Source organism: Barbus barbus (assembly GCF_936440315.1).
Source record: "Barbus barbus genome assembly, chromosome: 42".
In the NCBI taxonomy this organism is placed as follows: domain Eukaryota; kingdom Metazoa; phylum Chordata; class Actinopteri; order Cypriniformes; family Cyprinidae; genus Barbus; species Barbus barbus.
In genome coordinates, this window is record NC_136720.1 from 20,619,353 (window position 1) to 20,645,770 (window position 26,418).

A 26,418-nucleotide genomic window follows, 5' to 3' on the forward strand; every position below is an offset into this window, starting at 1 on the left:
CATTTCAAACGACAGTGTTTGATTCTCAATGACAGCTGGAGTGTAAGTGACATCACATGACACGTTTGGAAGCACTTGAACACAATGTGGGCACTGATGGGTGAAGTTGTGCTCCCTGAACCAGAGATTTCCCTCCTAACAAGCCAGTCTGGATTCTTCCTTAACAACACACTGGTTATCACACTCACTGCCGTTGCCAAGACAACAGGTAGTGGAGTGGAGTATCCCATGGGGATTAGTGTGTGTGTTTAATGGGAGGAGGAATTCTGGATTCTCCATCCTAGTTCTCATCTCCACTTCTCCACAAACTCCACGCTCCTTTTCTTTATATAGGAATAGTTCAGTCAGAATTCAAATGTTTGCATTTACTTACCATCATGCCGTTCCAATCTCATTGCTGTTTCCATACTAAAGGTAGTATATATACAGTAACTCGCTTTCAGCTTTTTAAAACAGCTGCAAAAGTATCATAAAAGTAGTCCAGACTCATGCGTTTATAATCGAATTCTTATGAAAAATTATTTTAATTAAGAAAATATTGTATAGTATAATTTATTTTCAAGACAGCACAAATACACATAAATAATAATTTAAAAAAATAATTTATATGAAACTATAAAGACATTTTAATAATTAAAAATATAGTATTAAAATTTTATTATAAGTAAAAAAAAAACTTTTATATTTTAATTTTTAAAAAAAAAAATGCAATTTATTCTTTTGGTGCCAAAGCTGAATTTTCAGAAGCCATTCTCCATTCAAACATATAATAAATTATAAATCAAATTATAATTATCAAGTGTTATTTTAGAATTATTTATATACTAAATGAGCTTTTATCAGTATTTTGAATTGGCTTTTATTTTTCAGTTATTTGCATTTTAGTTTAAATTTTAGTAATTTTGTTACATGCTGTTGATATTTTTTTATTACTACTTAGTTTTAATTTATGTTTGTCTCAGTTTTATTTCCAATTTGTAATTTTAGACCCTTAACCCTGAAATTATTTCATTTAGTTGACACATTTTTCATTTTAATATTTTGCATCAGCTTTATTTCAGTTAACAATTTTTTTAATAGCTTTAGTTTAAGTTAAATATTATAACAAAGATATATTAAATATAATAATTCCAGACATATAATATATTTGCATGAAATGTAAGCCATTATCCATTGATTATCTAAGATTTAATTGAATCATGAGATAGATTTGTTAAATCATTCTCACTTTAACCCAATCATTTAAAAAAAAATATTTGTGAAATAAATGAGACTATTAGTACTTTTCCCATGTCCTCTTACAAACGCACCAAACAGAGCTAGAACAGATTTTCAGTGAGTTACATTTTAAATCTGTGTCTGTTCCCCACATAAACTATCATATATAAGTACATAAGTCATATGAACCACAAGATATTTTTACATCAGGTTTCTGCATCCTTTTGGAAGCTTCCAAAATATTCATTGCCCGTTAATTGTAATTGCATGGAAATGGGCATGTAAAACGAAAGCCATACGGTTTGAAACAGAGCCACAAACAACCCAATATTCCCCCTAGGACACAACACCCCTCCACACCCCGTTCCACCAAAATATTCACATCGATATAGCTTTTTAAAATGGTTGATTCTTACATTTTGCATCCCCAACCCTAAACACCATGAGGATGAGTAATTTTCATTTTTGCACAAATTTCTCCTTTAATAACTGCATTCTTTTAATAATAATACTCTCTTGTTCCCCTTCAGCAGCTCGCTCTCTCCCTCCTTTTCTTCCTCTCCCTCACACTTTTTTCCCCCTTTCTTTCTCTCTCCATAGACCAACTGTTTAATGTCACACTGCCTCTCCGGCTCGAAATAACAGATGAGACAGCAGGCTTGGCGTGAGCTCTGCGTGGGTGTGTGTGAGTGTGTGTGTAGGAGGGTGGGAGGGACTGTGAGAAGTGGAGAAATGTAGCGTGTATGTGTGTGTGTTTGTGTGTTCTGCATCGGTGGCATGGTGAGCAAGGTGACTCTTTTGATACAATATAAGAAAAACCTGAAACACAGCAGAGAATCAGGTGATATTAAAAAAAAATGTGCCAAATGAATGTCAGCACTGCCTGAGTGGTGCATGTTTCTTTTTCCAGAGTGCAATTTTTTTCACAACACCTTCACAGTTTAATATGCAGCGACAGCTATAGGTAAGCCTTTCGTAGGGAAAAATACAAAGCCTATTTTTAGGGCTATCAAAGTTGAAAAATGTACTGTTTAATTCTAATTTGTAAATGCAGCCATGGTTTAGAAAATAAGGAAATAAAAACCAAATCAGCATTTAGTTGTAAAAATAATAAAATAAAATAAAAAATAGAAAAACACTGTAAAATTTATTTAGAAAATATGTACAACAAACACATGCAATATTTAATAATGATATTTTTATTATATTTATTATATTATATTTAAACAATAATTATATTTGATCAGTATTATAGAGCTCTTTTCACATACATGCATACATACATAGTGCCCTCCACTAATATTGGCACCCTTGGTAAATATGAGCAAAGATGGCTGTGAAAATAAATTGCATTGTTTATCTTTATCTTTCATTAAAAAATAAAAAAATAATCACAAAATTCCTACTTATCATTGAAGTAAAACAATTGAAAGTGGGGGGAAAATCTTATTGTGAAATAAATGCTTTTTCTAGTTCATGTTGGCCACAATTGTTGGCACCCAATTATTGCAACATCCTTTCCCCAAGATAACAGCTCTAAGTTTTCTGCTATAATGCTTGAAGAGTTTGGAGAGCACCTGATAAGAGATCAGAGACCATTCCTTCATACAGAATCTCTCCAGATCCTTCAGATTCAAAGCTCTATGTTGGTGCTTCTTCTCTTCAGTTCACCTCACTCATTTTCTACAGGGTTCAGGGTCAGAGAACAAGGACAGCCATGGTAAAAGATTCATTTTGTGCTCAGAGACCATTTTTTTGTGTTGATTTTTGTTTTGCATTATTGTCCTGATGGAAGATCCAACCACGGCCCATTATAAGATTTCTAACAGAGGCAGTCAGGTCTGTTGGTATTTGATAAAATCCATGATGCCACGTATCTGAACAAGATGTTCAGGACCTCCGGCAGAAAAACAGGCCCACAACATTAAAGATCCAGCATATTTAACCGTGGACTCGGGGTACTTTTTATCCTTGTTTGTACTAAACTCATCTGGTGGGTTTGCTGCCAAAAAGCTCTTTTTTTAGCTTCAACTGACTAAATGTCAAAATGTAATACAAAATACAAGTAAAACATTAAATAAAATGAACATAAAAGCTTTTTTTTTTTTTTAAGAAAAAAGAAAAAAGCTAATTCAAAATATTAATAAAACTATAATAGCATATAAATTATACTAAATACTAATACAATAATAACTGCAAAAAAACTGCTTCAGAAGAATTTGATGAGTCACATGGACTACTTATATACACATTGTCAACATATAGCTTTTTGGAGGAGCACCTGGCAACCTGCCATGCGAGCCCTGATCCTGGCTGATATCGATAATCTCTAAATGGCCAAATATCAGACAATTAATTGGCCTAGCCAATGCATCAGTCTTTCACCAGTCCAGCTGTTGCTGACAGAGCAGTTCTCGAGAAAATCTCCAGAGACAAAATATCCGACTGCAACAGAGCGCATCCTCACACGGGCCATCCCCTGCCTCCACTCGTGTTGATGCTCGAAACACGCTCATCTGTCATCTGGACAATGTGCGTTCAGAGCGTCCACGCAGTTTCAAACCAGTTACGAACAAACTCACGGGAAAAAAACAGCTTGAAACAACTGCGGAACAGGAAGTGCATTGAAACGGCTTTCAAAACTACAAATAAATAGACAGTGAGTCATTTCCACAAGCCTTTGAAGCACAAAACAGGCAGACATTGCTAATTAAAACAATATAAAAGCATAGGAAACATGTTTGTTCATGCGGATGGAATTCATCTAGCCAAGAAATATAAAACTCCCGTCCTCCTGTGCAGAGCAAATACGTAAATATATACATTTAAGCATGATGAAAAATAAAACTTGCCAGTTTTCGGGCAGTGAGTAATAGTGTATAAATAATGTACTCTAGTCACTACCATACATTTTTTTTTTCAAATTGTTTGTCTTCACAAGTCACTGTCTATCTGGTATTTGACCTTTGAACTTGTGACCGCGGTGAGCACGTCTGATACCCTGCGGCATGCGCCCGACCCAGACTGTCTCCATGGCAACAAGGCTTCTGCTCAGCAACCTGAGAGCGTGAGGAGTGTGCAGGCATGCTGTACATCAACATTACACACACTCACATATTCACATGATTTATAAAAATGGGAACTTTAAACCACAATGGCAGCATATTCACTTATGCCACCATAAACATAAAAATATCCTATTTATGTGGAAGAAAGAGGAACTCACATTTATATCCTCTAAAAAAACCCATACGTCACCGTGTTATACGCTATTCCGCTACTTCCCATTTATTTCCCATTTCTCCTTAGACTTCTTATCTGTATCTCTTCCTCTCTCGCTCTCCTCTATTCAGCTGAAGTAAATTTAATTCTTAAGCTTTTTATTCAGCTTCTGCTTTAATCTTAGGCACACACTCTGTCCTCTCAGTCTAAAGAAATCATATTAGCATTGCCCAAATCTTTGCTTATATGAGTCTGAGGAATTATTACGAGTCAAAATACCCTAATTTTTTCTGCTGGAACATAAACTTTGCCTCTATCAAAAAGCCATCTGGCTCTTTTAACTTAGAGGCTTTGCCTGTTTGTATAATTGTGAATGTACATCAGCTGAAAAAGTCTGGGGGGAGGGGGGGTCTTTAGCACGATTTGAGCTAAAGAAGCTAAATTTAGATGTTTTCATATCTTATTGTTGATTTGAAAATACGTCAAATCAGTTTATGTATGTAAATCTTAAAGAAGACACAAGAGCATTGAAAATGCTCTCTGTATATATAAAATCACATTTGTAAATTTAATTTGTTGCAGTCACAATAATGGGACGTCTCATCTATCTATCTATCTACATATACATATCCACACACTGATGAAGTGAAAGTCAAGGAAAAGTCAGTATTAGGTAAGGCTTCATTAAGCATACAAGACTCAACAAATGTAATCAAGCGCTCACGAATCCAAGATCAGTAGATACGAACAGCTAAAGAGAACGTGTCAGGACTAAACAGACAGACAATGACCAGAACTGTCACTGACCTTAGTCATGCCATATTTAATTTGACACAAATGTAAATGAGGCTGTTAGAAAGCAACAGTCAAAACATTAAAACTGCAAAAAGAAGTTTTATCCACATTAATATAAATATGGCGTTTACCCTGACTAAGCTCCATTAGCACATCTCTCGTTTCAAATCGAAATAAAACTGAAGATAATCTGAAAAACAATGTTGGCTAACTACGCTTTCTGCTTTAAACCCAAGAGTAAAGTCATAGACAGGCTTTAAGACCCACAATCCTTAAGTACTGCAGTATATGTGGTCCTCTCTGCTGTGGTCTTAAATAGATTACTGGATCGATATCTATACTTGATTAATGAGACTTACAGGGTTCCCGTTATAAATACATGCAGTGGGTGGCTGGGAAATCTGTCTGGTCTACAGTCTGATACAAAGAAATCAGTTTTGACCAAATTAGCTATTTGTTCACTGTCTATTCTTGAAAAGAGGAAGCGAGGCCATATGCTGTTTCCAATCATTATTTTTGAAACATTACCAGGGCTGGATGGGTACATGAGGATGAGACGATATTACACACACAACTCACACACACACACACACACACGTTGTGGACATCTGGTCCTTGTACTCCTCTCAGCATTCGCCAACGCCTTACTTGTGTTACAATACCACTTGTCCACACATACACGTTTACTTCGCTACCTAAATGAGGCGTTTCATAAGTTACGTCTGAAATCGCATACTAAGTATGTACTGCATTTGATGAAGATTGCACTTTTGACCATTAATGCATGTATGAATTTTGGTAGTATGAAAATAATCAGAACATACTACACCATGTTTTAACTGTCATGTGACCTAGATATCATTCATGTTGCAGTTTTACAACATTCACATACATTACAATTCCTCTCCTGTGACCTCATGGGACAGTAAATTGTCAGATACATCAGGTACGCCCATAAAATAATGCCAGAAGCAGTATGTTTTTTGTTTTTTTGCCTAATGTTTTATGAATATACATTTGGACATGCTACTAACTGGGTGTACTGTTTTTTTAATATATGTGATATAGTAGGTAAATATGCATATTCAGATACTGTAATAGACGTGTTTTACATAATGCTAATAATAATGCAAAACAAAAAGCCAACACTGAATCTAAGAACATTTTCTGATCTGATACCATAATTTGTTCTCAGCGCATATTATATATATATATATATATATATATATATATATATATATATATATATATACACAGCTTTTAAAATAATTATATTTTAAATATTATTAAAAATATTTTCTATTTATTATTATTTTTTTACATTTATATATTTAAATTCAAATTTTATTCTATTATATTTATTATAATTAATATTTAATTTTAATTATATTTAAATAAATATTTATTTACATTTTCCCCAGTTAAGAATGCCCCCAAATAACCCTAAAGGGAGAGGTAACAATTTTTTCCCTGAAAATATAAGTAATCTCACACACACACACACATCCAATTCCCTGCAATATATATAATCTAAACACAGTTAAATTGCAGGTTTGCAGGTCCATATAATCTGTGTACTTTTCAACTAGTGTTTAAACAGAGCTGTTACACACATAATCAAATGGCACTTTCATAAGAATAATCTTTAACTTTTAAAGAAGCAGGTCATTTCTCATTTCATATAAAAAAAACAAAACAAAGTTCATCATTTATGTGACGCAGTGGCACGAACAAGAGGATGTGGTCGATCAAAACCTCTTTCTTCCTTCTGCATGGCCATAAAAAACACCATCATCAGTATTATTTGGCATTATTTCTATGAATGGCTGTTGAATTCTGGAAAATCTGCAGTATAATGCTTTCCAAAGCCACTTGAAATGTTCCTTTAATCTGTACAGCCCGTTTTATGTCGCTTTGCATTCACTCTGAACATTTATTGTGAGATGTTTGGACTCTGACGGCTCCTTTTCTGGGACTCTGAACAAAGAGATGAAATGTCTTGTAGCGGAGTGGATCCCCTGAGCCGCAATAAATCTGATTCATACAGTCACTGTAGGCAGAGGAAGTAGACCAGCGAGTCAGTCTGCGGCCTCGGACGATGATGTGTATCTGTGTGATTGTGGCTTTGGACTGGACGGCAGCCAGAAGTGCAACCCGGCATCAAATCTCATGAGAACAACAGGCTAAAACGCAGTATTATGGCAATGCCATAAGATATCAATTCATTTTCGGTCTTTCATTTTGTGGTTTTAATCACACGCTGGAAAAGATTAAACCTTGCATGATAACATACTGTACGCATACTTCATGCACACTAGCTATCACTGGATGACATGAGGATGGGGTATACGACTAGAAACACTATTGTAAACCCCATCCTCATGTAAAGCTTTTGTACAACACAAGCTTCCCACAGGACTGAAAAAGTCATCCGCTCGTGAGCTGTTTCTTGCTGATGAAGCAAAAATATTTTGAGGAATGCGCATGCAACACACACACATACACCAATGTTTTCCACATTAAACGGACTCACTCGGAATCAGGGTTATTATAGTTAACTAAAACCATAAAAACATTTGCGTTACTTGAAATTAAATACATGTTAACTGAAACTATATAGATCAATATATAACAATTATATAATAAAATATAATAACTAATATATACATTTTTTTCCCAGGTAGTTGCCAAGCATGGTTATTGAATTTAACTAAAACTAAAACCATAAAAAATGTAATTACTTAATAAAATAAATGTTAATTGAAAAAAAAAAAAATTAAGCTAGTTGCTAGGCTTTTAAGCTAGGCTGATTCAAAGTATTAAACCAAATCTAATAAATAAAGAATAATAAAATTAATGCAATATAATAAAATACAATAAAATAAAATACATAACTATATATAGTGTGTGTGTGTGTGTGTATATATAGGGTAAACGTAACTATTAAGCTCACCAAAATCTACATTGAGACATTTTTAGTGCACAAGATATTGGTTTCAGTACAAAAAGTTACGTTAAAATAAAATATTAATTTCTGACACAAAAATATTACATTTTGTTTTAAATGACAAAAGCATTTCAATTACATTCAAAAAGTCCGGCTGTGCTTAATGGGTACATTTTTGTACCCTTTAAGCACACCCCTGTTCCCATTAAGCTCACATCATGTTTTATTAAAAAATCTTGTTTATTTTAAGGAAAATTTTTAATGAATAATTGTAAAAATATATATTTTTGAAGGTACAAAGTCAATCACAAAAAAAACAGAACACTAAAATCAAGCAACAAGGCATTCAAGCGATCAGTCTTATATTCATGGTGAACTGTCATCTAAGCACATTGCAACATTTATACTAGTCCACATTCAGCTACGTAACATTCAAAAATCTAATAAAACAAACCAATAAAACATTTCATTCATGGGGATGAACACAGAAACTAGACTCATTATGAAACCTCTTTTTAAATATACAATTTATGTATTTCATGTAATATTTATTAAAATGACAGGACTTTGCTAAATAAATAGTCTACGTCATGTATTAAGTTCATACATATTTTACACTGAAGCTGTGTGATTTTCATAGTCGTGTACCCTTTAAGCTCACCTTAAAATAATATGAAATCTTAAATTACAGCACTGTAAAACCACAGACCAGCAATAAACTGTCCATTTATAATATTATGGATGTAAAAGTGCAAGCCAGTAATATCTGTGAAGTAATATATTAGCGTAGCACACAATCTTATACAGCTAGTCAGCTAACTGTGTTCTGTAGCATCTGCGCTGTTGCTAAATCTATCTTTTGGATCTAATGTAATTATTTCCCACATCCAAGTTCCAGGTTATAATATGCAAAATCTGAACATCAGTCTCTCAATTTTACAATAAGTAGTGCTTAAACATCTAAAAAAAAAAAACGCACATTTAAGGGGCTCCTCTTTTGGTGAAAGTTTTTAGACAGCTTTCAAAATGGCCGCCAGACAGTGTAGGATAATAAATTATTTTTGTTTTTATAATCTGGTCTCAAAAATAGAAGTGTGCTTGATGGGTACGTGAGCTTAATAGGTACGTTTACCCTATATGTATACATGTGTGTATATATATATATATATATATATATATATATATATATATGGGTGTGTGTGTGTGTGTGTGTGAGATATATATATATAATATAATCTTTATAGCTTATATAAACTATTATATACATTATATATGAACTAGATTATATATAAACTATAGAGGCATTGACAACACAACAGAATTACTAAACCTTTAAATATTTAAAAATAAAAAGTAATTGAAAAAATGTACAACAACTATATATTAGTGATACTAAAATAACATTGGTGTGAGCGCAATACGCCGACTCACTAGCTTAGGACTTCAGAGTTCTTTTGTACTCAACACAAAACGTCAGTGAATAAAAGTCTTGAATCCAAAGTTCTTCGTTTGACTGTTTAATTATAAATCTTAAAACATAAAAAACTTAGGATATTTACTTTTCTTACAAATTAACTGCAATATTGCATAGGTCAAAAGACTGTGTTGCTCAAAAGTCCAGTGGCTTCTGACTGTTTTGCAGGGTTCTATTTCTTTCATACTAAATCTAACAGCCAATCAAATTACGTTATGCTACATCACTGGCTAACTGCTTACATTCCAATTTCTACGTTTCATTTGCAACACAGGTTTTTTCTCAGATTTTACAAAATAAACTCAAAATATTATTACTTCCATAGAAATGGCTTCAACAATTGGATTTAATTATCATAAATGTGTAGTTCAGTTTGTGTGTGTGTGTGTGTGTAATGCAGATACAGTCAAGGTCATGTGCCTCTCTTTCCTTCTAACTTCCTCCCTTAGAGAAAACCATTTCCTGTTTGGACATTGACAAACTCGAGCATGTTCCCGAGGACATTTTTATTTTATTTTTTCCACAGAATTTATTTTCTATTCTGATAAAAATTCAAGCAATCACATTTACACATCCGTGCTCAGGGAATGCATTTAAACGCAACATTATTAAATCAATAAAAAAAGAAAATTAAGCACATTTGAAAAGCACACGATCGCGTGTCTGTAATATCGGAGAATAACAGTCCTGTCCCTTATGACCATAAATCACTCATCTGTCTCAATCCATCCTTACTCACACTACTGTATGCCACACACACGGCTGCACGTGCGGTCCATACTAAACAGGACTGCTGCGGCAGGAGGATTCCCTGATCTTGCTCCGACACACACACACACACAGCCTGATACCCATCGCTTTCCCATTGGACATTCACACACACTGGTGGTTGAGTATCCATGGAAACATGTACAATGCAGCAAGAGCCTGTTGTCTGTTGAAAGCGGAGTGTACCTTTGTGCACGTGCCCACAAACCTACATTTGACTACGAGAGCCGTCCATATGTTCATCCATCTTAGCCACGCGTGCGCTAACGCAGCGGCCCCAATACTGCACTGGTCTATCAGCATGTTGCCTAGAGACCACCCTCACCCAGACCACCATTGGCCAATAGTAGCTGAGACAGCAACTCGGCTCCTTACATTTAAACATCAGCATTATGGAAAGCAAATCTGTGCTTTTATCATTCCAGCTTTTTTCCCCCAAAACAAGCCACACAGCTTTGCCTAACTACAGTTGGAGTGCTGGAGACAGGGGTTGCCATGAAGCCTTTGTGATGCTGCGCACCCCCCCCCCTCCCCTTTCCGTTTCATCGATTACACACTGTTAAACGAGAGTGCAATCACACAAGCGAACGCCCTGCTGTAAGGGCAAACAAATGATGCAGGATGGACCAAGCAGCATGCGTTTTCATAATTGGCTCACTTTACCCTCTCACTTCCTGCTGGAAATACAGCTTAAGCTTGTTTTGAAACATGGTAGCTTGTTTCTAGCTAGTCCAAGGTGATTATCAACTGGTTAAAAAGCCATCTAGAGCTGGCATGTCCAACTGATAGCTGGTTTTTAAGATGGTAGATATCTAGTGAACCAGATAATAGGTTCACAAACCATCTTAATCCCCTTGAGATGGTTTCTCAAGTAACCATATTGTATAATCAGATCTTTAGCTTGTATGATCAGCTGATTGCTGGTTATTAGCTGGTCAACCAGCTACCTTGTTCCAAAACTCATCTTAACCACAAGCAGGTTTGGTTTCAAGCTGGTAATAAGCTGGTTGACCAGCTGCAATGTAGCAAAAACCATCTAAACCAGTTGGTTATCATCTTGTCAACTAGCTACCATGTTCAAAAAACAACTTTACCAGCTTATATCTAGCTGGTTGACCAGCTGCCATGTTGCAAAACTCATCTTAACCACCAGCAGGTTAGTTTCAAACTGGTATTAAGATGGTTGACCACCTGCTGTGTTTCAAATACCATCTTGACCAGCTGGTTATTTCATCAACCAGCTAACATGTTCCAAAACTCATCTTAACCACCTTAAGCTGGTTGGTTTCTAGCTAGTAATAAGGTGGTTGAACAGCTGCTATGTAGCAAAAACCATCCTGACCAGCTGGCTGCTTATTTCTAGCTGGTTATTAGCTTGTTGACCAGCTGCAATGTTGCAAAAACTATCATGACCAGCTGGTTATCATCTCCTCAACCAGCTGCCATGTTCCACAACTCATCTTAACCACCTTAAGCTGGTTGGTGTCTAGCTAGTATTAAGCTGGTTGACAGGCTACCGTGTTGTAAAAACCATCTTGACCAGTTGAATATTATCTTGTCAAAGCTATCATGTTCCAAGACTAATTTTAATCATCTCAGTCTGGTTTCTAACTAAGCTGTCTGACCAGCTGCCATGTTGCAAAAACCATCCTAACCAGCTGGTTATCTTATCTTGTCAACCAGCTACCATGTTCCAAAACTCATCTTAAATACATTAAGATGGATGACCAGTTGTCATGTTTCAAAAACCAACTTGACCAGCTGGTTGCTTATTTGTAGCTGGTCAAACAGCTACCATAATTCAAAATCCACCAGAAAAACCTTAAGCGGACTGCCCAGATGTCATGTTGCAAAAGTCATAGCTGGTTGGTTTGTAGCTGGTAGTAAGACACGTTGCAAAACCCATCTTGACCACCTGACAGCTGGTTTCTAGCTAATCCAGCAGGGTAATCAGTTGGTTGACCAGTAACCATGTTCTAAAAACCATCTTGACCATTTTGAGTTACTTGGTCAAAGATGGTTAACCAGCTTTAACCAGCAAAAGAATGCAAGAAACCACTTAACACGTTTTAAAACACACCCACCAGTTTAACAATTTCCAGCAGAACGATTTAATATTCACATAATCGATTCACACAAAACAGGCAGTAATAATGCAACTGAAAGACATTATGAAATATTATTTGGCCGACATGTTGTAAATTTAACGCATGCACAAGGCTTGTATTAGATGCATCGGACGAGAGTACGTCTCCAGGTGCCCATCAGGTGCGAGAGTGTTCTTCTTACCTTTCACTTGGCTCTCATACTCCGTAATGATTTCCTTTTCCTTTTTGCTCTTCGTCGTGTTAGACATGACGCCTGTGTAGTCCAGATCCGCTGGCCCCTTCTGTCTGAAACCTTTCTGCTTCTCCGAGACGCGTCCCTACTGCGCCCGATGCGTCATATCTAACCACAGGTTCAGTGCGTGATCCAGCAGCAGGAAACTGTAGTCCGTAAAGCAAAGATATGGCATTCAACCATGCACATGAATGATTATTAGACCTGCACGGAAAAAAGAGCCATGAAAAGTGGCACGTGAACCTCAGGGGCGCGCCGGATCGCCAGACGCGCAAGAACGACTGGAGATGCAAGTGGCCGCATCAAGATTACGCACAGGTTGAGTGCGCACGCGATAAACAAGGATAGAGGTGACAGAGACCGTAACTCATCTAAACTCACTCTATGGTGTGAGAGGATCTGATTGTGTATGCAAAGAATTCGCAAGGTGTGCGTTTCTCACGCGCGCTCTCTCACAATACTGTCAATTGGTGGGCGGGTTGGGGCGTGAGTGTGTGTGTGTGTGCGTGCGTTTAAGACACATACAATTTACAGTCACTCTATTTTAGGAAACCTCTAGTCCAGTTGTTCACAGTCCTGGTACTTGAGGAGCCAAGCTCTGAACATTTTGGATAGTTCTTCATTTTACACACCTGGTTTGTATCATCGGCTTATTAGTAGAGACTACAAGACCTGAACTGGGTGTGCCAGATAACCGAGAAAGTCAAAATGCTGGAACTGGAGTACTTCAAGAACTGGACTGAGAACAACTGGACAAGGTGTAATACTTACCAGGCTTTATTGGTTGGTTAATTGGTGGCATTTGAGGATGGAAACACGAAATATGATGCTAGACCTAATCAAAAAGTGAAATTTAGCTCAAATTTATTTCCGTTGAGATATTTGAATATAACGAATATAATATTGCATTTATAGGCTATATTTTCATACGCATATATATAGGCCGTTGTTATAATATATAAATATTTACTGTCAGCACACGCATAAATTTATGCATCACAAAAATAAATGGTAAATAATATATAAATATGGTGATATATAGCAAATGCAACGTTACAAATTTATGCATTAGAAAAATTTATTATAAATAGTGTTTTGTTTAAACTTATTTAGCCTAAATGATTACCTAGGGGCGCCAAATGACGACCCTTTTTTAAAAACAACATCCTGAGGCAAATATTTTAAAGTCCAGCCTCTGAAAGCCAATGAGCTATTCGCACACTGTCCAAATGTATTATTCAGTGCAAAATGCATGATGCCAGCACTGACACCAGGTTGAATGTAACCTTTGAGGTGTACGGAAACACCCAGTTTCCTATCTGTAGAAAGCGCCAGTCTGACCTCTGCTGGTTCAACTGTGCAACTACAGAACAGAGTAATAAATTACAATGAAAAGGCTTCTCAATGACTGCCCCATTCTTCACTTAGACATAAGTGGTTGAATAGTGTAGGAGGCGCTTTAGGGTCACTTATTCACCCTCACACGCGACAGCATTGCGCAGAGTCAGCAGGGGGAGACAGAGAATGCAAAATCAGGGCAAATTCTGTAACACGTGATCTCGTGTCAGTTCATAGAGCAAACAGAGGGTGCTACAGAGGGGCCAGTGAGTTAAGGGAGTACTTTGCGCAAAGTTTTGTCATTATTTACACACACACACACGTTGGTTTTTGTGGTTTATGGGGACTCTCCATAGGCGTAATGGTTTTAACACTATGTTTGGACATGGGAAAAACATTTTAGGCATCCAGTCAGTAATTACACCGCTCTCATTACAGACAAACAACAGACATAAACGTTTCCTCAAAATACTGACATTACCGCAGTTTGTTCTTCTCTTCTTTCTCTCCTGAATGTTCTGTTCCTGTCAGACAGAGGTGCTTAAAATGATGTGATTTCTTCTTTGGTGCTTTTATTTATGCGACAAGTTCACCCACGCACTGGCAGACCTGCCAATCACATGTTGCTGCTGTGTATGACTGCTGTCAAATGTCTGACGTCTGCAAATCTGTGAACAAAATGAAGAAAGCCTGACGTAATTTTAATGGAATCATTTTAAAAATACAGTTTGGTGCATAACCAAGGTTTGATGTCAATGACAGCAAACAACATCTTTTTTTGTGTCATTACCAGTGTGACACCTTAAGTCTGAATATGAATAATCACAAATTAAAAATAATAAAATATGAGAAAATAAATACATTTTATTCATTTAATATTTTTTATATATAATATAAAATGACATATATTATATCATATAAAATCCATAATGTAAAAAAATATATATTATTTGTTATGTATGTAAACACTTTAAAAGTTTGGGGTTGGAACGATATATTTTTTAAATATTTTTAAAAAGAAATTATGCTTAAACAGTTCAAATGTTGTGCTTAAGGTTACAATACAATACAATACAATGCAAAAATTCAGTAAATATATAAGTATAATTGAATTCAACTGTTTTCTCTTTTAATTTTAAAATATAATTTATTTTAGTGATGGCGAAGCAGAATTTTTATCATCTATTACTCTAGTCTTCAGTGTCACATGATCCTTCAGAAATAATTGTAATCACTTTTGTCACTTTTGATCAATTTAATGCATCCTTGCTGAATAAAAATGTTAATTTCCTTAAAACAAAACAAAAACGTGTAAATGGAATACACACACACACACACACACACACACACACACACACACAGAGACACACAGACACACACACACACTTTTTCTTACTTTTCTTCATCAAACTCTGGCCATTTTGAACATCTCTCTTCAGACAGATGACTGATGTCTGTAAAGGCAATTCAGGTCAATCAAACAATAGATTTGATATTTCTAGTAGTTATTAAACACACAGCAGCCCTGCATCGAGCTGCCAATCACGGCTCTCTGTGTGTTTGACCTCTGTGAAAGCTGTGTTAGGCTGCCCTACAGTAGAGTTTTATAAAGGTCAGATTAATATCATCAGCCCTGACTGGCAGTAGTTCCACACCTCCTCTTTCACCCATTTCCAGCTGTGTAACCTCATGAGCAATATCCCCTTTCCTAGTGGGCCGACTACAATTAAAGCCCACAGTCTTCAATCTCAGCAGCCATGACAACAGGGGCCAAGAAATCCCATGTAGCTCAGCAGGAAGGGGCCACTCCGTATCGCTGTTCTCATCACTGTGTCAAGATTTTGGCGACAGATTTCACAGGAATGCTTAATGAATTACATAAGATGCATCACATGAGGCAAGATGAAAGACAAATATAATGAAGTTCACAGTGTGCATTGAAAATGCACTTTGTCATTTACCAGCAGATGGTGCCAGGACATTTTCAGCATGATGAAGCCCTCAAACGAACCCACTGAAATAAATAAATAAACTATTAAAAATCGCATTAAATGAATGTGGAAAAAGGAAGGTCACCCAAATAGATGAGTCTGGTGATTGTTCGTCACGACGAGAAAATTTAGAGCGTCAGCTTCAGTCATTCAGGATATTCAAGTCTGATAATTGTTGATAAAGCAAAAGAGATCAAATGTAATTAAATATTATTATTACAAAAAGATAATTAGAGCAAGTATAAACAGGATCAGTATTGAATGAAAATGTATATTCTTTTCTTCTTCTACTGATTATTACATAGAAAGGCGGAACATCTTATAGGAGTGAGAAAATAAACCTTAGTTCTAGTTAAAAGATTTTTACATAATCTTTGACTGAAAAAGTGGCTCAGCAGGAAATTAAAGTGGAAAAGAGGGATAAAGATAAGGGTCGAGGTCAAAGTTGTTGGTTTAGTGCTAAAATAAATGAGCACAGCTCTATCTCACAGGTATGAGAGAGACTCAAATCCCTCCTCAACAGGAATGTCCAATTTACAACAGAAAACTGGTGCGCTTTAACATTAAATAAGTGATGTAACATGGTCCTATTCTAAAAGTGGCTTTTTGAAGTAACATTTTTGACTGGAGAAAAAAAGAAATGAATAGCGCTTTTGAAAAATGACTTGAATATATGCTCATGTCATGCCATTGAAAAATCGGTTTTATTCTGCATAAAGCTGGTTACGCGTCAGTATAAATTGGCTGCGTTTACACTGCAAGTCTTAATGCATAGAACTGATCTTATCTGATTTTTTTAGGCCTGCCTGTTTACATTCACTTCAGACATGACTGGTATCTGATACCTTTGTTTGTATTTATTCCTGCTAAAAATGATTGTCATTGATCGCTTTACTATGCACATGGTAGACCCTCGGGGTTTCAATGGCCGTGGAATTCACATTATTTATACATTATTAATTCCAACCATGGACAACAGCTGCCCCAGATGTTTTGCAGCACAAAATCTGACTGAATGGAAAAAGTACATTTCAGTTGTTATTTTAACTATAGCTCGTTAGAGGTAGAATTCTTTGATGAAATAAAGTAGCATCAAGATGATATTTATTTAAATGAATTTGAATGAATTGACAAGAGAGGCAGAGAGTGGAGGGGGAGAATCTGCAGGCGAGCGTGAAGCTAAGAAATATAATGTAGCTTTTAGTAGCAAAACTATTGTAGCCTACTTATAAAATTCACGGGGCAGGGGTTGAAAACCAGCTCCTGAATGTGTAATTTCTTAGTTGCACAATCAGGAGTCAAAAAGTTTCCATGTCAATAAAATGCGAGCGAATACAGCTCTGTCTTTATGGGCAAACGTGTCACCCTCACATTTCTAGTTCTGCGGGGAATCGGATATGTTTAGACGTAGGTCAGATGTCCCGATATCGGATATGTATCTGATTAAATCCACATTTGGAAGTGGCCCAGATCGGATGTGGAAAAATCGGATCTCGTGTGGATTTTTGTGTTTACACGTTGCAACAAATTCCAATGCAGCCTTTCACATTACTTGGTTATTGGATTATCAGACACTTTTAATTTGTTAATTAATTAAAGAAATATTCCATCTTCAATATAACATCTATCAATGGGTTTTGTAGAACATTGATAAATAAATAAATAAATAAATACATTTACAGTGAGGCAACTACAATGGAAGTGAATAATTAAATGTAAATTTTATTTGATAATATAATAATATAATTTAATTTAATTGAAAATTATATTTGTAAAAAAAAAACATTAAAAACAATAATAATTGTTGAATGTGATGGAACTAAACTCTGAGTATTAAATGCCGCTCCATTTGAAAACGGATGAAAAATATTTATTTAAAGTAATTTATATGTATTAATGATATTAAAACATTATTATTATTGAAATATCATAGTTTAAATAAGAGGTTGAATTTAATCGAATTGAAAACAGCTGGTTTAAATGTTCTAATATTATAAAGATTAATTTAATATTATGTTTATTCTTATTTTTAAATACTGTTTATTAGTATTTTGGTAAATAATAATAATAATAAGAAGAAGAATATGAAGAAGCCCTTTTATTTGAGCTGTAAAGTTGTTCTTTATTATATAATAACTTATTTAATAATGCATGGCACCAGTGGGTATTTCTACAATCAAAAGCTGTTACCTGATGCAGTATCCATGGCAACAGACGACCGTATAGAGCCTAACAACCTATCAGTCAGTCAAACATTAGTGCCCTTTACATGATGTACCGTCTCACCTGAACTGTGCAGCTGTGTTTGGATGATTTATGACTGCTGTTCTGTCCTCTCATTTGCATTTGAGCATCTGGAGGGAGTCGTCTGTTGAGCAAGATTTGTGTCTTTAAGGTCTGGAGTGTTTCAGATTGTCTGTGACCTGCTGGGGTCAAAAAAGCACAAGGGTTAAAGCTCATTCACATGCTGGCCTCTCTTTCTGACATGGTCAAGGCACTCCTGCTTGTGAATCATTTGTGAAAACCTGAACCCAGTGACCACAGAGTCATTTGTTCAACTGCTTATTAATGGATGAATCTCTCACTCACGACCTTCACGGCCTATAGCTGACCTTCAGATCAACACCACCTCTGCATTCCTTCACAACATAAACAACACACTTCATTATCAACGACTCGGACTCTAAGAGACCGAAAGAAAAACACAATAAAAAACTATGTAATTTGCTGAATTTGATGGAACTGATAAAGGTTAAATAAATAAGCAAAAATGAATGTCTAAATTAAACTTACTTATGTTTCTATGTAATAAAATATTACATGTGATGCATAAATTTGGTTCCAAAACCTAGATCTGCCTCGCTGCCTGTTTATTAATATTATTTAAACTGATTATTTTAATTTAGTTTTAAATTAAATAAATATAATTTATATTTAATAACATAAACAATGTATTCCTCCTTCTATAATCATCATTAAATGTTTTATTATTATTCATAATAATTAATTCAACCATTTTTAATCAATAAAGTGATGTTTAAAAATAATTTATGTTTAACTTTTTAAATAATACATATATTTCAACAGTTTTAATCAATAAATCAGTATTTAAAAATGTTTTGTATAATATTTAAACTATTTTTTAACAAAAACTATATTATCATTATTATTATCATGCAACAAAATATTACAACAAATAAATAAATATAAAATGTAATGATTTCAACAGTTTTAATAAACACTTTTATTATTATTCATAATAATTAATTCAACTGCTTAAATAAAAAATAATTTATAATTAACTTTTTAAATAATTTATTGTTATTATTATCTAAATCAATTATTGAAACATTTTATTTATCCCATTAAACATTTACACAAATTTCAACTGTTTTAGTCACATTTAATTAAATAATCTATATTCAATTATTCAAACATATTATTATTGTTATTATTTATTATTTAAACTAATCATTCATTCTGTTTTAATCAATACTTAAATTATCAACATTTCTCATGCATCATTTCAGATTTTTTTTTTTTCTGATTCATTTAATCCATGTGCCTTTTGTATAATAATAATAATAAAAAAATCTACATATCATCAAAAAATACACAAGTGAGTTTGGTCACACTTTATTTTAAGATCCAATTCTCGCTATCAACAAACCATTAATTGCAACTTTTGCCTTTTCGTTTAGGTATTGGGCAGGATTAGGGATGTTGAATATGGTCACACAGAATATGTGCTTTATAAGTACTAACAAACAGCCAATATGTTAATAATAAGCATTCTAATAAGCAACTACAGTAGATAATAGTGAGAATTGATCCCTATACTAAAGTGTTACCGTGAGTTTTCATTTGAAGTCGTTACGATTTTTATTGATTTACGGACTGGCATTGGTTGAGCTCAGTGATTTCACATCGTTTTGATTCGTTGAGCTAATCGCATAACATTCTTGTAATGTGTTCCTCAGAGTAAGTCCAAAAAAGCATCTTAAATAAATAAGATGCCTAGGTTTTGAGCGCACCTGAGGCAAGCGTTTGTTAAATGTCTTTGGCAGGTATTTTAGACAGGTTGATGCAATGTTTTAAAAAATGAACTGAAAACAGTCTTATTTGCATGTGAAACTTATTGCCTTATCATTAGCTCTCTCGTGCTGCATCGACGCAGCACACAAACAAAACGGTGGATGGGCTTTGATGCTCAAGCCCGTATAAGACCAGAAGAAGTTAATTATGCGCTGTCAAGCAAGCACCTGCTATGAGTATCTCTCTGCTTTCCTCACCCTTTCGCAAACACACACACAAATTACATGTCATCTTAATGTTGACAGAAGAATTTCAGGGCCGCAGCTTTTGAAAGCCCTCATTTAGGTTGTCCTGTCGTGTGCTGCACATATTTGAGAATGGACAGATTTTTCCATCAAAGGACATTCATCAAGTGTTATTTGAACACACACACACACGCTGAGAAAGAGAAAGAGGGATGACGTCGGGAAGAATGTCAGATTCATTAAATGCTGAGGAGCTTCCTGGACAACCAACTGACTGACTTCCTGTTTGTGTCAATATTATTGTAGAGCCCAGAGGCACATATATTTTTGAAGGTCATGCTAATCTATATATAGCTTATGTGCAATGCTAAATTGCATTCAAGCTTCGACTTTTGGCTTCAGGGTTAGAGATAAGGAGCTGTTTGCATATGAGTGATCTCCACATGCTGGATGTGTGAGGATAGACCTGTCAGATAAATAAAAGTGTCTATATGAGACGCACACACACAAACAGCAGGTAAAGAATCAGTCACATGTCAGAGCTTGTGACACTACAGATAGAGTGCTGTCTGCAACTGTGTCTGTCTGTGAAATGAGAAGCCTGAAGAGTGAGACCTATGGGGACTCATACTTCTGTGATGGAGACTGAAGAGACGGAAAGTGCAAGGAAAAGACGAGTTGAGACGTGAAGAGATGAGATCAGATGAGAAGAGAGTTGAGGAGAGAACGTAAAGGAATGAAGCTAGATGAGACAAGACAAAGTGAAAGTGAAGGGACAAGAAACACAGTAAAGAAGAGAGTTGAGAAAAGACAATCGAGAAGAGACAAACATACATAAGATAAGGTGAAAATAAAATGTAAGTAAAAAGAAAATGAAGTGACAAGAAGAGGAGATGAAAAGAGATTTAAAGCAAAGAGACAAAACTACATATAGGATTAGGTGAAATATATATAAAAAACAGAAAGTAAAGAGAAAATGAGACAACGAGAAAAGACCAAACTGAAATTTAAAAGTTATAAAAAGGCAGGTGAATAAATAAAATAAAATAAAATAAAAAAAACATTAAGTGCTGATACAAGAAATATGAGATAAAGTGATAAAATTCAAGAGAAATAAGATAAAAGATAAAAAGTCAAGAGAAATAAGGTAACCAGAAGTGACTGAAATAAATATGTAAAGGAATAAATAAAAATAAAATAAAATATGCTGAGACAAGAAATATGAAAAAGTGATAAAATGACAAGTCAAAGGATAGCGAGAAATAACTGAAATCAAAGAAATATATAGAAATGTTTAAAGGATATAAGTCCATATGACATATGAATAAAGTAAAATAAAATATGAGATAAAATGTTAATATGAAAAACAATACAAAATTAGGTAACGAGAAGTGGCTGAAATCAAAGAAAAGTATAAAGGATAAAAAGTTTATTTAAAAAATGATAATAAAATATGAGTCAAAGAAAGAAGATAATGAAAATCAAGAGAAAATAAGGTGACAATACAAGAGATTAAATGACAGAGTAAAGAGAACAGAAAAAATTCACAAGAAAAAAAAATCCAATCATGACTGAATGAGGTGACAATTCCATGGAATGTAAATAAACATAATGTGCTTCTTAGAGATTGACATATGAGCCCATGGGGACTCAAACAATAAACCAGGAATTTACTAATGGTTGCAAAAGTTTTTGTGAGAGAATTCATATCAGCACCTCTCTGTACTGTCTGGAAATGATTACCGGCACAGATGCATTTCTGCTTCTGAAACCAACCTGACACATCTGTCCTTAAAAGACCTCTTAATTTGCTGTGCGACACTCTCACTGCATATTTCAAACAGTGGGATGAGCGTTTTTCCCCTTCATATTTAAAAGACAGAGTGTTTTCTCAGTGGTGCAAGTTAAATAGCCTGAGAAATATTTTATTAGTGCAGTAGGTTCATTCATCAAAATGATTAAAGTGCTCTAGAGCTTCTTAGATCCCAGAAATCTGTCCTTGTCACTTTTATTACTCTGTTGCATGTGAAAGTTTCGGTAACAACAAGGAAAAGCGTTGCAGTGATACGCAGCATCAGTAACACGATTCTTCCTGACATAAATACTACATTACTCAGAAATCATCCCATTCTTGGTAGTAATCTAATATTTTGGAAACGCAAACCGACTAAAACTTACCTCTCATCTCCTACTTCTTGTTTTTCACCCAACACCCATATTCCTAAAAAAGCACTATGGATGTGAGGTTTGTTTCATGCCGCAGACCACCCTGTGGTGATCTGAGAGCTTTCCCTCACTGGTGAGCTGCAGTCATAACAAAGTAGAAACTATAAAAACAACTTTACCTTCAGGGTTTCTGTGCAGGTTGAGGAACATCGGATTACATCGAGGACCACACTCAAAATAACCATCAGAACCTGCCTGTGCCTCCATGCTGTAAGTGAATCCTTAATGCAAAAACTAAAAATAAATAAATGAATTAGGTTATTAAAAATAAATAATGAATTAGGTTACCGGATTTATCTGCAAAATAGTTAAGGACTTCACCAAAAAAGGTCTGTCATTAAGTTTAGTAGAGACCAACAACACCATAAACGTGCATAAAGATTGTCATTTTTTAAAATGAAATTAAACGAAATGAAATAAAATAAAATAATTCCTCGAGTATTTTACAGAGGTGGGTTTATGAGGATTGTTAAGCTCCAAAAAGGACACTGTGAAGAAAAAAAATCATGCACTCTTGAAAGAATACCTCTAATTCATAAATGCAAATAAATCTCATTGACTTTTTCATGATCAGAATTATGCTTTGGCCTTCTATGCTACACACACACACACATTCTACCACTCAAATTAAAAACATAAATCCATACTCTTAGGTATGCATGTGGGTGCATTGATTCATTGCAAGAGTCACATATCATAAAAGTTAACCCACAGCAGCAAATCTATGCCGCATGCCTCTGTTATTTTTTAATTAAACAAATTCTTAGAAAAAGATACACTGTCCAATTCCAGAAACAATTATGTAGATGATCTTATCAGGACTGACACAATTAAACAACAAATAATAAATAACACTATTTCAGTTTTGGCTGCGAACCCAGCGCATGTCTAATCTAATTCTGACATTTTCCACTAATAAACACCCACAAGTCAATAGATTCTAGATGCACTCAAACATCAACAGACTGAGCTGCACATTTCACACTGATTCCATTCGCCGTTTTATACCAGTATACCACATGCTTTGACAATCAGAGGACGATCAGAACGTTACGGCCTCTGTTGTAACTCCCTACTGAGCGGATGATGGATGTGAGACCTCGCAATCCCCGGGCAGCTGACTCTCATTCCCCAGAGCCCAAATCAAACCCAAATGGCATACACATCAAAATGTTTCTCATTCTCCCATCTGTCCGTCTCTCACTTTCATTTCATCTTTTTCCTTTCGCTTCTGTCCCACATTTAAACGTCAACTTCCTCCACAGCATTTCCCACATCATCAGCTCGGTGATACATTAACCCCTGGGCTGGGAATGCTGGAATGTGGGAGAGTACAACAGGATCCCTGACCCCAATCTTTGCACATGAGGATTCGTCCTGATGGCCAGGCATTCATGTTGACTTGATGGGACGTTGTTTTGGAACAACATTCCTATTAGCCAATCAGATTTTATGGTTAAACCGGGACTTCAGCAACATTCTCATCAACCTACACGCTTAAAAATAAAGATTCCAAAAAGAGGGTTTTGTAACGATGCCAGAGAACAAACATTTTTGGTTCCCCAAAGAACATTTCAGGTCTTCAAAGAACCATTTTTCGCAACCAAGATTCAATGGAGGTTCCCTGGATGGTCAAGATTCTTCATGGAGGCACAAATTCCATTAAGGAACCATTCTTTTTATAAGTGTGGAATGGGGAAAACAAGGTGTCAAAGCTATTTTTTTTTTACTTATTGTATCACCACATTTTAGAATGCCACGTCATGCAAAAGACACTTGATGTGAACACAACAGTCATACACATCTGTCTAGCCTGTGTTTACACAGAAAAACTATGGAAAAGTAGCGCACTGGAATGGAAAAACGTATTCTGTGTGAATGCCCCCTTAAAATAACTATTTTAATAATCTAAAGAACCTATTTACACTATTAAAAACCTCTTGTGCAATGGAAAGATTACATCGATGACATAGGTTCTTCATGGAACCATAGATGCCAATGAACCTTTCTAATTTTTAACTTCTAGTGTTGAAAATGGAAAAGGTTAGGGATGTGCTCAAATGGGCTGTTTTGGAAAGAAGATCCAAGTTTTGGTACAAACACAGTTGTGCTATTCTGTCTGCTAGCTTCTCTGGATGCCTCTGGGGCATGTTACTGCTTTTATTTACGATAATTATCTTTTCTGGTGCACTAATTGGTTAAGTTGTTTTTGTATATTTCAGGGAGTTCCTGATACATTGGTGAGAAAATATACACTCCTAACATTAAGGTTAGAAAAATACAGAAGAATTAAGACTGTCTTTGGACAATAGTCGAATGTGTCTGACTGGGATTTAAAAGACATGGGGCTTGAAGTGGCCTAAAATTTGATTTAGATGTGATATGCATATGTTTTAGTTTCTCAGACTGTCTGCAGCTGAACATTCATCTTCTAGCCATGAGCAGAAGATGAGTAATTTGTCTGTTTGAAAGCAGCAATAATGCAAGACAACACAATCAGAAAACATCTATATGGAGTGGAATTCTGGACCAATTACTTGACGATACTTTTACGTTTTGCTCTACAATGTAAACAGCACACACTCACTCACAGCCCAAACCTTCTTATCTAGTTAGCTATACTTATTAAAAACATTCATTTTCAAAAATGAACATAACTGCTTCAAAATCTGTGTTTTGGGTATGGATGTGTGTAATTAACATTGTACAAGAAAACGTAAAATTATCATCAAGTTATGTTTACCACGGGCTTTATTTTACTAATAAATCGAAAAACCCCATTATAAAACCCCATAGGAAAATCTTAAAGGAACCAGTGGCGAATTACTCTTCCGGGTTCTGACATCATAGTTCCCCAACTCTATTGTGAACATAATTAATCATTAAAAACTCACTGGCAATGCGGAAAGCGGCAAACCGCGGGCGGTTTCGCTGGCGGCGCGTATAGGGCGTATAGGCGGAGCGCAAGCGGTGCTCGTGCACTAGAGATGGGAAGATTCCCCAATTCGCTCGGTGCATCGGCAAAAAAAGTTAACTATGCGATGCATCGGTTTACAAAGTGTGCATCAGCTACAAGTTGGCATTTGTATCGCGATGCATCGTTTCTTACATATTTGCATAGTAAAAACCGATTTATTTATACATAATTACTAGTGGATGCGCTTCACTTTTATTGCTTAGAAAGTGACCAATAATCTGTGACCAATATTTTATATGTAGATTGATTTCTCCTCTCGAAACGGTTTCTCAAGCACGTTCTCTGATCACCACTGCGCGTGAATATGACGAATCACAACACTATGGACACCTGAAGAAAAGCGGGGATTAAAGTCCAAAACCTGACTTGAAATAACCTAACAAATCAATCAGGCCAAAGCGGTTTTAAACGACAATTTACGTTCACACAATCTAACTAATTTGTGCAAGATTATTCTTAAGCAGCCCTTAATGTCGATCATGGACCAAATCGATCATCCATGCTATCTGTTCTAACTATCAAAGGTACAGCTGTTATAAAACCAGAGAGAAAGCCCGCATGGTAGTATGTGATGTGATAGTATGTGAGAGAGTCAGTGGTAATATCATTGCATTCCTATTGGTCAGTGAGCTCAGCTTAGCCTGACAGTTTGCCTGCTCTGAACCAGGTTAGCTTTCCAGCATAGTAGCCACAGTGACTGAGGTTGATCTTTGTTAAATTTGGTTTATGGAACCAAATCATTGACAGGGAGTAAGACTAACTGAAATAAGCCTGGCCTATTTGGTAAACTTGTTTTATGAATCAGGCCTCGAGGCGTTAGAAGTCAGAAGATATGTAATTTA

General features: G+C 35.4%; 1 protein-coding gene across 1 annotated transcript in view; it reads right to left on the minus strand.

Moving 5' to 3' along the window:
- LOC306861798 (SLIT-ROBO Rho GTPase-activating protein 1-like) overlaps positions 1 to 14,722 on the minus strand; it is a 40,721-nt gene extending 25,999 nt beyond the window's left edge. The window contains exons 1-2 of the mRNA XM_079404280.1: positions 14,584 to 14,722; positions 12,714 to 12,968 (exon numbers count right to left, since the gene is read on the minus strand). Of these exons, the coding sequence (XP_079260406.1) occupies positions 12,714 to 12,780 (67 nt within the window). The 5' untranslated portion in view covers positions 12,781 to 12,968; positions 14,584 to 14,722. The remainder of the gene's footprint in view (positions 1 to 12,713; positions 12,969 to 14,583) is intronic.
- Between the last annotated feature and the right edge of the window lie 11,696 nt (positions 14,723 to 26,418).